Source organism: Talpa occidentalis, unplaced genomic scaffold, assembly GCF_014898055.3.
Source record: "Talpa occidentalis isolate TD23 unplaced genomic scaffold, MPIMG_talOcc4v2.1 talOcc4.8, whole genome shotgun sequence".
In the NCBI taxonomy this organism is placed as follows: Eukaryota; Metazoa; Chordata; class Mammalia; order Eulipotyphla; family Talpidae; genus Talpa; species Talpa occidentalis.
This window is the reverse complement of record NW_023605194.1, coordinates 46,016,421-46,033,035: the sequence shown is the minus strand read 5'-3', so window position 1 is coordinate 46,033,035 and position 16,615 is coordinate 46,016,421. Positions and strand designations below refer to the sequence as shown.

The window sequence follows — 16,615 nt, the reverse complement described above, 5'->3', positions numbered from 1 at the left end:
CCTGATGTGAAGCCAAACTCCAAGCAGCATTATTAGGCTCACCAATAACCGTCCTGACATCAGGGTTGGCCTTCCACACTTCTTTGATTTCAACTTAACTCTGCACCTCTCCCAAGGGAAAAGGCTGTACATTGTAGGACAACCCTTTCAGCTGGCAAGGGGCTTCAGAGATCAGCTCCTATACCTCTTGTTTTATACATGAGGCAACTTGAGTTCCAGACAGCTTAAGTAGCTTCCTTCAGGAAGCAGCTGATTATATATAGAGCTAAGTCTAGAAGGGAACAAGCTATTGCTCTGCAAACAAATGACTATTTTTTTCTGCCCAGTTCCAGAATGTCAGCCACCCAACTTACACTTCCCAGAAAGGATATTAGGGTTAAAGAATCTCAACTCCCCAGAAAAGTCTTGTAGATACTAACATAATTTTGAGAGGGTCCTCAACTGTAGCTGAGTTAACAGATTTCTCTATGGTGAGCGAGACCTACCAGACTATAGCAAGCTATCCCTATCTACCAACCAACACACAAGGCTTCCAAGATTTCTTTGCTCATAATGAAAACCAACATTTGAGGAACAATTTGGCTATGAGATTGCTCTGCCAAAGAAACAAATCCAAGAATGGGATTCAGAAGAAAGAGTGGTGTTAGCAAAATACAATTTTAAACTATAGTGAATATCCTTAAGCAATAAAATGATAAAGTGCTATGTTAGAGGAAAACTGAGCAAATAAAAGCCTGCTGAATATTAAAAATATGGGAGGAGAAGTAAATAGTCTCACCAAGAGGTTGCCTAAGTCTAACCAAGTCTTTATATTTAACTAACTCCCAAGTTACAGGCAATAAGAATAGAGGAACTAATTTAAAAATACTATTAAACAGGCAGTCAGAAAAAATCAAGAATGTGAGAGACTCTTTAAAAAACAGACCCATCAACTGGTCAATGACAAGGAAGAAAAAATGCGTTATACACTTTTATACATATAAAAGCAGGGAAATCTATATAATATTTTGTTACAGATTGACAAAAAAAAAAACCTTAAACAATGACTAACACAAAATAAAGGATAGTTACTATAGGAGAACACACTCATGGAACACACATGGGGGCTTCTAAGGTACTGGTCATGTTCCATCACAAATTAAAATAGAGTATGCCAGTATTTTTAAATTGTACTTCATGTGTACTCTTATATACATGATATATTTAACAATGAAAAATATTCTGCAGTTAAATGAGAGTTGGGGTAGACATCCATACCCATCTCCTGCAAAAATGTTAGAACAGTAATAAAGGCATATGCAGATGTGAAAAATCTTAAAATAATTTCCAAGAAGCAACTACAGGATGCATTGCCAAAACAAGGGAGTAAGCCAAGAAAGAAGTTGTAGGGTTCGGGTAATAGGAGCTAACATGAGAAGGGTAAAGGGAATTCTAAGAACGGCAGCAGAGGGAAATGTCAGAATGGGCAACTAGACCAACCACAGGAACAGAAGAGTCAAGAACTGTAGGAGGAGGTTATCAAGAAAACTTTTGGAGAAGTGTTTGAAAGTATAAGAAAACACAGATGTTAAAATTCAACTAAACTTAATCAGGCAATTTCAGAGGAAATAAAAAATAGTTCGAGAGGGGCCTCCCCGGTGGTGCAGTGGTTGAGCGCTGGGTTACGAAGCTGCCCGCAGCCTCTGCAGCGCCAGTTCAATCCCCAGCCCTGGGCGAGTGTCCCACATGGCACGCAGACCTCTCCTGCTGCCCGCTGCTCCCCTCAGCAGTGTATTTCGTCGGTCTGCCTGTTCTGTTTCCCGCTCTGGTGAATTCGCTCACCCTCCCACGCTTCTGACTACCCAGTGCTTGTATAAATAAATAAATCTTTAAGATAAAAAATAGTTTGAGAGAAACACAATCGGAATACCTGGCCCAGCAAAGAACAGTATTTACTTAAGTGATCTGAATAAATATAAGGCAAATGAATTCCACACGAACTTTTACTTTATAATGGGAAGCCAGTGAAGAGAAGACAGGTCAGGATGAGAGGGGGCAACAGTCACCACGTGAACCAGGGAATAGCCAGGTCTAAACTAAAAGGACTGTAAATTAACAGTGAACACATACCTGCATATCATTTAGAAATGGGAGGGTAAATGCCAGAAGAAACAACTAAAAGAAAGGTAATCCCCTCATGTAGCAGGATTGATAATGGGAAAAGGGGCAAAGAACAAGAGACTGCTACCATTTTTCAAAAAGTCTAAGCATTCTTTGGCTTTTTTTGTTGTTGCTGGGTTTTTTTTTTTTTTTGGTAATAAAAGCCCATTTGAAGAAAAAACTGAAACTCCATGAGGATATGTGACTCGAGGATCAAAAACTAAAAGGTAATAGATTGGCATGGGAATGCAAGGATTTTTCAAGTTCAAAGGCAATTATAATCATGTCACAATCTGTAGGAAAGTGGACAAAATTATTTCCAAGGTCATTTCCAAAAGGAAGATTATTTTACAATATATGACTAAAGAGGTACAGAAAAGAGCTGGAGCCCCATTATCCCAGCTCTGCATTCAGTGTTTCTTTCTCTATACACCTGGGATTCAGTAATAATAAAATACGTTAGATTTATTATTTTTAAAGATATATTTTTTTTTATTTATGCATATAAAACTAGGATGTAGGCTGAGGTGTGGATGCAGGGGGGAGAAGAACAGGTGGTTCTACTGAAATACACTGCTGAGGGGTGCAGCAGGTGAGACAGGAGAGGTCTGCTGCGCCATGTGGATTAGCTTCCTGGCCAGGGATTGAACTCATGCCACAGTGGCTGGCAATAGCTTGCCAGCACTGTGCCATCAAGGAGGCCTCAACCTTAGATTTACAATGATCAACCTTAGATTTACAATGCAGGATTTTACCTTCCACTGGAGACTCAGGGACATTTACACCTTCCTACTTAAGACTTTTTACTCACCTGCAATGCTCTATTGGCTTCTTTTATATCTTCTATTTTAAGTTTTGATCTAAAAAGATTACAAATAGGTCCAAGTTCAGTACACATATTAAAACAGAACATTTAGTAATTTATTAGAAAGGTATTGGTTTTCCCTATTGCATAAAATTGCTACATGATTACTATACTACATGATTCTAATAATCTTCACTGGCTAGTGGGATTATATTTTTAAATTTTCAATATTTCTAAATGTGCTAAAGCAAAAATGTAAATTAAAAAATTACTTTTAAAAGAAATACTGGCCAAAGTCACTTTACTGAAACATTATTTTAAAAAAGATATTGGCATTTTCATTTAATTACAGCAGTATTATTCATCACATGAACCAGGCAATATATAGGCTATGCCCAAACTCCAAATGGCATAAAATACCCTCAGCTTCTCACAATGTTGGCTCCTTCTCAAAACAGTCTGAAAAAGATCTCTCCAGACATTTTGAAATGTTGGCTTCTGAGAAAAATATATTAAATAAACATCTTCATTCTTTGATTTGAAAAATTTAAACAACATTAGAGCTAAGATCTACTAACTTGAACATAACTTTCAACAAAATCTCTCCAATCTATAGTCTTACTTGTTAATTTTTAAAGCTTCTTTGAGTTTTGTTTTTCTTTAATAGTTTATTTCTTTTCTAATTTGGTTTGGCACTCTCATACCTCCTAAAAAGTCAATGACTAGTTGTAGGAAAAAAGAGAAATTACTCGCTAAGTTTGTTGCCCAATTCTTGAAGAGCCTGCTCCTGTTCATGATATATTTTTCGCAATTGATGATTTTCACCCTGGAGGTTAAGGAACTCCTTCAAAACAATGAAAGGCAGAAAATGCAATTTAAAAGAAACAAGAAACTCCACATTGTATATCTATCATTAATTAAACACATACCCTTTAGTTGTTTTTTTAAAAAGCAGAATAGTCCAAAGCTCTTTTATAACTGCTCTACTAATATTCTCCATTAGTAATGTCTTTTAAGATCACTAAATACTGTTACCTTGGTATCAGTGTAAATTATGACTTCATTATCTTTTTAAATAACTTTCATCAGATATAATTTTGAAAGCTTTACCACCATTTACTTTTTTAAGACTAATGATTTGTTGAGTTTCATTTCTAAGATGAGACAAGGCATCTTTCTCCTTCTGAAGATCTTCCTGCAAAGTCTGTCTCCATTCCTTTTCAATCTTCAAATCTGTTTCCAGTTGCACCCTTGAATGACAAATAACAGAGATGCTCAGTGCTATCTCATATGACAGTTGTACGTATTCTTCAATAAAAGCATTTTTTGGGTTAATACTTTTGCTTGGTAACACATTTCTTCAGGTATTTTTGTCCATAAATATTTTTGGTAAACAGGGGCCTCCTTGGTGGCGCAGCGGGTTGAGCGCAGCGCTGTGAAGCTGTCCACAGCCTCTGCAGCGCAGGTTCGATTCCTGGCCGGCCACGTAGATTGCCACATGGCGAAGCAGACCTCTCCTGTCGGCCCATTACTCCCTTCAGCAGTGCTTTTGGTCTGTTTGCCTGTTCTGTTCCCCACTCTGTCTCCGGTGAATTCTCTCATCCTCCCACGCCTCTGGCCTGAACCCCAGTTCTTGTATAAAAATAAATCTTAAAAAAACTTTTTTTTAATATTTTTGGTAAATAAATTCAGCAGCACGGGCTTTGCTAATCCCAAAGTATCAGTTTATTTGCCAACCACAAAAACTGCCTGCTAATAATTTTTCATTTATTAATGCTGTATACAAAAACGCTGTATAAGCATGGAAAATGCCTGTCAAAGGGACATCATACAATCAAAATCGGTTACACCTTGGGCATAGAATCAAGGAGAAAAATATGGATTTTAATTACGTATAGTTCTGTGCCATGAGAAAAATTTTACAACAAACTAATGAAAACTATTGTTCTGATATAAGAATTATAGAAACCACTAAATCAATTTAACAACAGTAGCAGAAAAAAATCAGACCTGGCATAAAGTGCTACTTTGCAGATTACTGCTAGAAGCTGACCATTATGGGACAGACCTTAAACCAAGGAAGCACTGAGGTAATACCCACACTTCTGGAAAAACCAGTTCACATGAGAAAATACTATGACAGCACTCTAACAATAAGTGCTGACTAAACAAAAGCGGTCAATTTTCTATCCTTTATAATGACAAAAAAATAATTTTGATAAATATTATTTATAAGTAGGTCTAACAAGAAATATACTAATAATGCTATAGTTTCTAACACTTTACATTTGAATTAATATTTCATCATAATACTGAGCAGATCACAATGTTATATCATTTTAATGTTTTTGTGTACATAATTGATTACTTTTTATTGTTTCTTCATAAAGTTACATTTTTACCTACAACCACTTTATTTTCAGTGCAGAAATGCAGATTTTATAATTCAGGTTGAAGAGAAGAGATACCTCAATAATGGAATTTGTAAATTATTGATAAATACTATTTCACTATATGCTAAAAATGAATACAGAAGGACAAGTTTTGTAACTAACACTGAAGGAACCAAAGTACAGAGTGCCCAACAGAGGCCTCATAATCCAGAATCCAAAAAAAAATTGAGTGAAAAAGAAAAAGAAAAATTTTGTTTTCAATTTACTTTAAATATATAAATACTGGGCCTCCCCGGTGGCACAGCAGTTGAGCACCGGGTTGCGAAGCTGCCCACAGCCTCTGCAGTGCCGGTTCGATCCCAGGCTGCTCCCTGGCCACTGGAGGAGGGTCCCACATGGCACGCAGACCTCTCCTGCCACCCGCTGCTCCCCTCAGCAGTGTGCTTCAGTCCTTCTGCCTGCTCTGCTCCCCGCTCTGGCTCTGGTGAGTTCTCTCACCCTCCCGCTCTTCTGACTGTACCCAGTGCTTGCATAAATAAATAAATAAATGGTTTTAATAAATAAATATATAAATACACTGTCATATCATAACTTGGCCACCAAAGGCAGAAACCATAAAAGGGGAAAAAATTTGAATGTCTAGTTGAAAAAAACTATGAACAAAGTTTAAAATAAACTTAGAAAACATTTCTACTGTTTTTTGAAGATCCAGAGTAGATATATAAGGAGCTCTTACAAACAAACATTAAAAAGCTAACAATCCCCGAGGGGAAAAAGTAGGTAATATGAACTGGAAATTCACAAAACATATAGAAAAGGCTATCATGAGTAAGCATAGAAATGCAAAGTCAAATAATACAGCATCATTTTCAGGCTAAAGAATTCCATTAGATTAACTATGATATGATGGTGTAGACCTTTATCAACTGGCATAATATGATGTCCATAATGTGGTATATACAAACAGACATTAAAGAGCATTCAGCATGATCCCCTTGCTAAAAAACAAATATTTATGCAATAAATGTTGGCATCTGTGTGAAGAAAAGAGAACCCTCATGCATTGTTGGAAAACAGTATGAAGTTCCTCAAAAAACTAAAAATAGACTGCCACATGATCCAGCAATTCCACTTCTGGTACTTATCCAGAGAAAATTAAAAGATCAATCTAAAAAGACACATACACCCTGTGTTCTTTGTAGCATTATCTATAGTAGTCAGCTGTGAAAACAACCTAAGTTAGAAGTCCACTGATGTTCCACCTAAGAAATTTCAGTCAATGATAGATCACATACCACATATCTGATGGTGATCCTTATACACAGCCTAAGTGAATAATAGGCTATACCATCTAGGTTTGTGTAAGTATACTCAGTGACATTCACACGATGAAATGATGAAATTACCTAATAATGCATTCCCTGTTGTTAAGTGTCAGGACTATATATATGATAGACTACTTCAGGGATGAAAAAGAAAGAACTATTGCCATAACATAGGATGCGCCTTGAGGGTATTATACTAAAAGAAATAAGCCAGACAGAGAGGCAAATACTGTATGATTTCACTTACATATGGAATCTAAAAAACAAAACAAGCAAAATAAAATCAAGGAGACAGAAAATAGATGGTGGTTAAGACCAGGGAGGAAAGAAGGAGGGTGGGTGAAACAGCAAACCTGATCCAGCTACAAAATAAATAAGTCAAGGAGATGCAATATTAGCATGTGGAATGTAATCAGTAATATTACAGATTTTAAAGTTGCTAAGAAAAGATGGTAAATAGGCTTAAAACGAAGATCATTTCAAAACATAGTCAAATGTAATTATTTTGTAAACCTAAATGAATACTTTATAAAACTAAAATGCAGGATATCCATCAAAATATTTTTAGGTTCTCTCTGGTTGCGTAGGGATTAAGTCTCAGCACTATTATGCTATCAACACTGAGGCCTGAGATCGATCCCCGGCCAGGGAGCTGACCCACACAGCACAGCAGACTTCTGTCTCACCCACTGCTCTCCTTACCAATGTGTTTCAGCATATCTGCCTTTTCTGCTCCCCATTCTGTTTCTGGTGAGTCCTCTTATCCCCACATCTCTGGCCTGCACACTAGTTCTTGTATGCATAAATAAATAAATATTTAAAAATATATATATTTTTAAAAGGTTAGCTCTAATTTTTATTTTCTTAACATTTTTGCACATTTTCTTATTTTCTGGCCAAAAGTATGTAATATTTTCATAATCAGACAGCAATAAAGTTATTTCCATTCTAGGGGAAAAAATAAAATCTGTTTTACTCCGACAAATTTCCAACTGCCCATTTCCACAGATACAGTTTCAATTTTTCTGATCCATTAGGTATCCCCTAATCTTCAAATTGTTCATACGCTACTAAAAACAGACCAAATATCATGATTTCATCAGGGACAAACAACATCTCTCTGCAGATGTACCCAAGTCTTACTGAGTAGGTAAGGCCTATAGGGAAGGGTCAGGTGTCTATATTATTATTTGGGTCGTCCTTTGGTTATCCTACATCATTGTAGAACAAATACCAAATTTGTCTTACCTATACTCTGTCAAACTCTAGAAAAGTGATTCAGTAACAAGAGTACCAAGGTTTTAAGACAGTACTCCACTGACTGGCAAAGTGACCCAGTCTTGCTTTTGTGTTGGCACCATTAATAACTTGATGACTTAAATGCTCCTGGCCTCACTGGTGGCGCAAGGGGTTAAGATGTAACCTAACAAAGCTATCCTCAGCCACTGCAGCATGAGTTCGATCCTGACTAGGGAGTTACCCACATGGCGCAGCAGACCTCTCCTGACTCGCCCACTGCCTCAGCAGTGTATTTTCAGTCAATCTGCCTGTTCTGTTCCCCATTCTGTCTCTGGTGAATCCTCTCATCCCCCACACCTCTGGCCTGTACCCCAGTTCTTGTATGCATAAATAATTTAAAAAAAAACCACTCTTATGATTTCTGTTGTCAAAGAGAGCCCTAAAAGTGGTGGCTGTCTTTTTGTAAAAAAAGAGAGCCCTAAAAGTGGTGGCTGTCTTTTTGTAAAAGTCTTAAAATTAAGAGAAAATGTCTGTTTGATGCATGTTTTTGCTGTGGAGGGGCAGAATTTAATTTCACAATGTACATATATATACAAGTTTTCAACCAAGATAATATTTCCTTACCTTAAAGTATTATTCTATATACCAACTTCTCAAAATATTGCTTTTGTGTCAGATTTAAAGGGAACTTAGAATTGTGTTTCCGAACCAATAAAGTAAACAACTTTCCCCCTACCTTTCCAACTACGTATAGTAAAAAAAAAATCCTGGACATCATGTGTAAACAAACATAAGATTTCAAAAGTAGAAAAGAAGAAAGCAGATAAGCTGTAATTCCAGGATTCAAGAATAACATGGTGGTGAGTTTCCCGAGATTTTTTTTTTTTTGGCTTCCTCTATAGCTCAGACTGAGTGCTGGAAAAGTCTGCACCCACAAACAGCAATGCACATAGACAAAAAAAATTCTCAAAGAAAAGCCTGCTCTCTGGAGTCAAAATACTGGTAAGAGACAAACCAAGCATGATAAAAATAAAACGAAAAACTTTTTGACAATAAATATCCAGCAAAATACCAGAGGAAAGCAACCACTTCAGATGAGAAAAACATTTGAAAAAAGAATGGTTAAAATTTTTCCACAGCTGGTAATGATAAACCAAAAGATTCAAGAAACTGACCAAAGTCAAAAAAGGATAAATCAGGGCCTCCCCGGTGGTGCAGCGGTTGAGCGCTGGGTTGCGAAGCTGCCCGCGGCCTCTGCGGCACCGGTTCGATCCCCGGCTGCTCCCCGGCCACCGGAGGAGGGTCCCACATGGCGCGCAGACCTCTCCTGCCGCCCGCTGCTCCCCTCAGCAGTGTACTTTGGTCCCTCTGCCTGCTCTGCTCCCCGCTCTGGCTCTCCCCGCTCTAGCTCTGGTGAATTCTCTCACCCTCCCGCGCTTCTGACTGTACCCAGTGCTTGTATAAACAAAACAAACAAATAAATAAATAAAACATGCCTCTATAAAAAAAAAAAAAAAAAAAAAAAAGGATAAATCAAAAGAAAAAATCTGCAGTGGTTAGAAGGCCAATGATTCAAGTAATACTTTATTTTTCACCAGAAACCATGAAGACCAAAGAAAGTGATACACTTTTGAAATGCTGAGAAAAGAACTATCAACTCAGAATTCTAACGATATTCTGAAAATATCCTTCAGAAAAGAAAGTAAGTCAAGACCTCCTCAGAAGAGAGAAAACTGTGACAATTTGTTTCCAACAAGACCTACTCTAAAAGAATTCATAAAGGAAGTTCTTCAGATACAAAGAATGAATCTTGGAACATGAGAAAAGAAGAAAGAACAAAAGAAAGTATTTTCTAGATTATATTTAGTGGTAGGAGCCCAAACTGTAACAACAGCTGATATGGTTCTCAACATTATGTAGAGGAAATATTTAAGCAAATTATAAAGTGGAGATGGTAAAAAGATCTAAGTGGTTATAAGGCTTTCATACATCATTCAAAGTAGTAAAATGTTGTAACAGTAGACTTTAAAAAACTGCAAACATATAATGTCGAAAGCAACCACTGAACTATATACAAAGAGATACACTCAAAAACACTACAAATAAATTAAAAAGGTATTATAAATAATGTTCAAGTAACCCATGGAAGACAGGGAAAATGAAAAGGACAAGACCAAACAATCAAATAATAGATTAAGCTCTAATATATCAACAATTACACTAAATCTACATGGGTTAGAAACTTATTAAAAGGGAGGGTAACAGAACTGATAAAAAACATGAAATATAAGAAATTCACTTTGAATATGATAAAGGTTAGGCTGAAAATAAAGAAAAAAATGCAAACATTAATCTTTATCTACTACATGAAAATATTACTCAAAGAGCAGGAGTGGCTATATTACCATCGGAAAAAATGTAGACTTCTTTTTTTAACTAGTTAATGTAGACTTCAAAACAAAGAAAATTACCAGAGACAGTCATTATAAAATGATAAAAAGATTAATTCAGCAAAAAGACTTAGCAGTTGTAAATGCGTCAGTATCAAACAACAGAATTTCAGAATATAAGAGGTAAAAATGGATAGAACTCAAAGCTGAAATATACAAATTCACAGTTATAGTTAGATATTTCAACAAAACCTTTCTTGCTAATTGACAGAACTACTATACAGAAAATCAGCAAGGACAGAGAAGACTGTAACAAAAGCTCAACCAATGGATAAAAAGGCAGTTTAGCAAGTGAAACTTCATACCTGCTATGTGGTCTTATTTAATGATTTGTTAAACAGTAATCAAAACTCTCTTTTGGGGGGATTTTCTTTTAATAATACAAGAGGCACATATTTACTGGGGGGAGAGGATATAAAGTAAAAACTAAAATAATCTTGTCAATCTGCCATTACTCTGCTGAGATAATCGTTCTCTTAGAATCTATTTTAAAGTCTTTTCTATGTATATGTAAATATACACAAGTGCATGATTTTAATTTTGTGAAAAATGAGGTCATACTTAGCAGACCAGCTGCAACTGTTATTTTCAACTCAATAAAGTATACTGACATCATCATATACTGACTTCACTTCCTAGTTAGTGATATAGAAAGCTGGCACATGAAATACTAATAAAAATGTTCTCAGAATGCATCATGTTCTTTGATAATATAAACTCCTTGGACTTACAAAGGCCTTCCCTATTCAGTATCTAGAAACTTACTAGTGATTAGATTGGTGTTAAATAGCAGCAGAAAGAATGAAACTCTTGTAGAGCAATAAGATATAAGACAGAATTGAAAGTGCTTTTAAATAAGAAAAGGAATAAAACATGTTTTATGGTAATTATATCTTCTAATTTTTTTTTTATTATTTAAGGAGATCTCCATGATCTAGCTGATATCATTAAACAAATGAAAATAAAGGTGTTCTATCATTATGTACAAAAAAAGAGGGTAGTGGGAATTATATTAACATAAGAATTTGTTCTAAGAGTAAAATACTCACAGTTGTTTCTCCTTTTGGGAGATTTGTTTCTGCAGACTGCTGGATTTATTCTGACATTCTTGTAGATATTTCTTGTCCTCTTCTTCAGCTTCCATTTGCGCCTTCTCTGCTTGCTGCAATCTGGTGTAATTCAAATCAACTTTGGGTAAAACTGAGGCTAGAACTAGGGTGTAAAAGGGTGAAGAAGACAAATAAAAGAAAAATGGGGAAATAGAAACATTTCTAAATGAAAACAAAGTTTGGGAAAACTCACAAACTCAAACGTGAAAGAGCCACACAATGTCTAGAAATTGTTTTGTGATTTTTTTCAATATAACATATAATATGCCCAGTATATTATCTTCAAATTTGTTTTATTTCTTGTTCATAATTAACAATGCAAAGAAATACAGCCTTTCCCACTTATGTAGAGCATAATGAATTAACTTTCAAAATATAATAGGTGCATTACTGACTTTTTACAAAACCATGAAAAGCATAGCTGTTACGTCTACACTAGGTGAAGAAGCCACATTGTTATATATTATGCTAGGATGTATATGCCAGGAATCAAGTGTGCTACAAGGCCAAGAGCAAAGACCTGCAATTACATCAAATAACAGCCAAGTCCTCCCTACAGGATATTTATGTGTTTATTAAAGTATGCGAAAGCTGTATTTGCATTTGTGTGCACGCGTTTGTATTTTTTAAGATTCAAAAGAATTTAGTGCTGGTTGGCAACATTCACTAGACATCATTTTTGTTCCTTGTCGCTGAATTTAAAAATTAGCTAAAAATGTGATTTTCATTTTTCCTGTTTTTATTTGTAAGTCATTGCTTCTCCCTATGCTTAGCTCCACTCCCTGCCTCCTATGGCCATCTAGAATTTCTGAGATTCAACTTCAAAGTTTTTATAAGAAAACATTTCCAAAGTATGCAAGGGATATTAACTCCTTGTAAGGAATTAAATGAAAAATTTCTATTCAACTAACAACAACCAAAAAAAGTGCCTCTTTTCTTCCTCAAAATCATACCAATGGGCCAACCCTCACATATTTCAAAGTATAAATGCCACTTCGAAGGAAAAGAGAAAAACATCCAAGTTATCTCTAAATCTAAATTTAAATTAAAAATATTAGGAGGGGATGGGGCCCCAAGCTTTAATCTGAATTTACAGGAACTAAAGTAAGAGTGAGGTAGGCCTCAAAGTTGTGCTATCATAGGGCAAAGGAGAACTGGAAAACTGATGTGTAAAAGAACAAGAGAATGGCCAATCTGGTTATAAACTATTTAAAAACATATTAAAAAATAGTAAAGGAGCCATTAGGCAAAGAGTGGGCCAAAAGGGGGGGAAAAAATCTGTGCCAACACATGGCTAAACAAAGGTTAACTTATTTTTACACAATTATCATATTTTTCATCAAAAAGTAGCTTTAAAAAGATAAAACTGAATTTGAAAATCCTGACCTTCAAAGGGTCAATATTCAAATCAGTCCTTGTGCACAAGGTTTGCAGAATGTGTTTTTTTTTTAAAATCCAAGTGCACCCACTCTGTTCTGTGGTAGTGTAGTACCACACCAGCTGTTCAAGAAGTGCACAGGGTTCCTGACACCCTTTTAGAATACATAGTAGTAGCATAAATTCTTTTCTATTTAATATATTACAGAATTGTTGATTTTCTTTTAGTCTGTTTAAATATAAGTGTTTTTTCAGAAAGATATATCTTTGACCAGCTTATACTGGTCCTGAGTGTCACTGCTGGCACATTTGACCAATGACATTGCAATTGTCCTAGTTTGAGTTAACAAATCATTATCACTTCATAATGGAATGGACAGAAATCAAAGACAGAAAAAAGTAATAAAGATGTCCAAAATGTAAAAATGGGGATAAAGAAAACAAAAAAGAAAAAAGAAGAAAGAGGATGTCAATAAAAGAATATTCATGTCAATAAAGCATTAATAGTTATGTTTTTCATAAGTAGATTCAAAGAAAGCAATGATAAGACATATGTTGACACCAACATGACAGGTCAATGGAAATACATTACATTTTCCAACAATAAAAGTGAAAAATGCCAATATAAAACAATTCAATTTAAACAAAATTATTTCTTGGTTTGCGTTGAGGGTCCTAGTTCAAAGAAACACAACTGCCAACTCAGAAAGCTTGATTTCAGAAAAAGAGATGGTGAATGATAAAGGATATGACAATTAATATGCATGGAAATCAATAGGGATAATTCCACCATGGATTTTATTCATTTTATCAAGGTTTCTGTTTGTATATTTGTTTTATGCAAAAGATTGAACCACATGAAATTGCTGATATTAGGCCTTTTTTTAAAAATCTACAAATTGAAAAGTTCAAATGAATCAGCCTAATATAAAGCAACTTGATTCCATGCAACAACCAAAACAAAAAGGCAAAAATTCTGCTGGGCTTAAGAAAAACCAGGTCCTAATGTAAAGTTTCCTAATGGTTTTTGTGGCAGGTGTCAGAATTAAATAAAGAAAAGGGAGAAAAGAACGAAAAAAAGAAACAAATCAGAAATGCTGTACCTTTGTTCCAGCTGCCTCATGGCTGCAGTAATTTTATTGGTTTTTTCTTCTAATTGGGTAATGATTTCATTTTTTTCTTTCAAACCATCTTCAGAACCCTATTTACAAAAATATAAAAGCTATAGTGGGTTTTATTTTGGAACCTGAATATTTGTAAGTTTATTGTGCCATTTTGCTGTGGAATTACTTTGAAATAGGTTAAAATATTCCTACAATATGAAGCAGCAGTACTACTAGTCTTTTACTGTATTTCATTCTACTTCTATATTTCTATATTTCTACTATATTCTATATTTCTATATTTCATTATACATCTACATTTTATTTAAAATATAGTAGAGAAAAAAACAGTCTTCAATGTTTTTAAAAGACAACAGATTAAACTGCTATAAAAGAGGCTATTTTGAAAATTGAATTGTGGGTTTTTGGCAATAAGTCTGCAACAGCAATGTCAATTTATTAGGAAATTCATAATAATTTTTATAGTAAAGTATTTTAGTCAAAAGTAAATCTGTATCAGAATTGTACTGTGTAAAGTAGCCCACAAAAATGTCTTGAATTTTTAGAGAGTTTTCTAAAAGGTTTATTACTCTTCTATTTTGTTACCTTTCAGTATTAAGAAAGGATTCTGTTAACCTTTCAGCATCAAGAAACAAATTCAGATCAGTGATTTTGTTTGTTCTTTGATACCTTTTCTCTTTGCTATATTTCTTAAGCTTCCAATTTAGAAAAAAAGTCACTAATTTTGCTACTAATATGGTACAGTTAAAATGGTTTCATCTATTGAAAAACAAATCCTTCATACAAATATTCACTGTCAACTTGTGTAAGAAATTTTAAGAATTTAAAATTTAAGAATGTTCCTTACCTGTAACTTTTGATACATCTCTATGTTAATTGCTTTAACTTCTTCTAACTGTTGTCGAAGGCCTATCAGAGTATCTTGTTTCTCATGGATATCTTTCTCCAACAACTTCATGGCCAGTTCAATTTCATGTTTCATACTGACTTGTACTGCCAGTTCATTCTCCACATCCTGCAATATCAACATATCCTGAATTCACTTTAGAGTGTCAAAATCAGATTACAACAGTTAATGAGATCAAGAATTTCCATTCAATATGTATGTTACTGGTTTCAAGTTACAAGTCCAACTGTAGGCAATCAATCAGATTCTATAAGACAAAATAACAATCGAAATATTTTCAAATGCACATTTCACTAAAATGAAAGTATTTTCTATACTTTATTAATTATCACTATTTTACTGGCTCTAGAATTATATATATTTATGCCTCATATATTTAGTGGTAATTTTCCTTAAAGAAAATGAAATGAAGCAATCTGTAAAAGTGTAGATAAAGGTAACTCAAAAATTCAATTTCACAGTTTTAATTTCAGAAGGAAAAGAGTTCCTTAACATTAAAGACAAACAGGGCCTCCCCGGTGGCACAGCGGTTGAGCGCTGGGTTGCGAAGCTGCCCGCAGCCTCTGCCGCGCCAGTTCAATCCCCGGCTGCTCCCCGGCCACCGGAGGAGGGTCCCACATGGCGCGGAGACCTCTCCTGCCGCCTGCTGCTCCCCTCAGTGGTGTACTTCGGTCCTTCTGTCTGCTCTGCCTCCCGCTCTGGCTCTGGTGAATTCTCTCACCCTCCCGCACTTCTGACTGTACCCAGTGCTTGTATAAATAAATAAATAAATAAATATTAAAAAAAAAAAAAAAAACCATTAAAGACAAACAGCAAAAGAGATAGTAAGTCTGACAATACTCTCCCCTGGTGGTGGTTGCAAACATATTTACATACACATATTTACAATATAATTACTATTATTATTATTATTAGCTAATATAATCTACCTGTCGTAACTGAGATTCATCTCGAAGCTGCCTCCTGGCTTCATTATACATTTCATCTAGGCCCTGCCGAGAATGCTTGTATGTTTGAAGCTCGGTTTCCACATCCACTTTGGTAACCTAAAAAGAAAACATAAAACTTTTTATTCAATAATCACTACTATTGGGCCTCCCTGGTGGTGCAGGCAGTTGAGTGCCACACTGTGAAGCTGTCCTCAGCCTCTGCAGTGCCGGTTCAATCCCCAGCCGCCGGACGAGGGTCCCACATGGCACGCAGACCTCTCCTGCCGCCTGCTGCTCCCCTCAGCAGTGTACTTCGTCAGTCAGCCTGCTCTGCTCTCCCTTCTGGCTCTGGTGAATTCGCTCACCCTCCCGCGCTTCTGACTGTACCCAGTGCTTGTATAAACAAAACAAACAAACAAATAAATAAATAAATAAAAACATGCCTCTATTAAAAAAAAAAATTAAAAAAAAAAATAATCACTACTATTACAACAGCTTAGAAATATCTATTATGCAAAATCCCTAAGAGCGGAATTTTTTGACACAGACTGTAATTATTCTATACTTACCTCTAGTTGCTGCTGTGTTTTCATTAAAATTAATTTATTTTCACTTCGTAACTGATGATTTTCTTCTTGGAGTTTAATGATGTTATTCTTTGCTATTGCTAACTAAAAATTACAAAACAGGAAAGAAAGAGGATTTTAAACATCTTTACACTTGCTTTATCTATTTTGCTCATGGTTACAAATTTTATAATAAAAAATAAAATCCTAAAACATTTTGTCTTTCACATTTACAGAAAACTTCATAAGAAA

The 16,615-nt window shown here is 35.3% G+C and overlaps 1 protein-coding gene across 8 annotated transcripts in view; it reads right to left on the bottom strand.

Moving 5' to 3' along the window:
- Positions 1-16,615, bottom strand: part of RUFY2 (RUN and FYVE domain containing 2) — a 34,636-nt gene that overhangs the window by 3,478 nt on the left and 14,543 nt on the right. For 7 of the 8 annotated variants that reach the window (XM_037497621.2, XM_037497623.2, XM_037497620.2 and 4 more), the window contains 8 exons: positions 16,367-16,468; positions 15,798-15,914; positions 14,809-14,976; positions 13,941-14,038; positions 11,401-11,520; positions 4,065-4,194; positions 3,694-3,788; positions 2,951-2,999 (listed from right to left, as the gene is read on the bottom strand). In XM_037497621.2, the coding sequence (XP_037353518.1) occupies positions 2,951-2,999; positions 3,694-3,788; positions 4,065-4,194; positions 11,401-11,520; positions 13,941-14,038; positions 14,809-14,976; positions 15,798-15,914; positions 16,367-16,468 (879 nt within the window). Of the gene's footprint in view, positions 1-2,950; positions 3,000-3,693; positions 3,789-4,064; positions 4,195-11,400; positions 11,564-13,940; positions 14,039-14,808; positions 14,977-15,797; positions 15,915-16,366; positions 16,469-16,615 lie in introns of those variants that run through there. The other variant, XM_037497622.2, reaches the window with a different exon arrangement.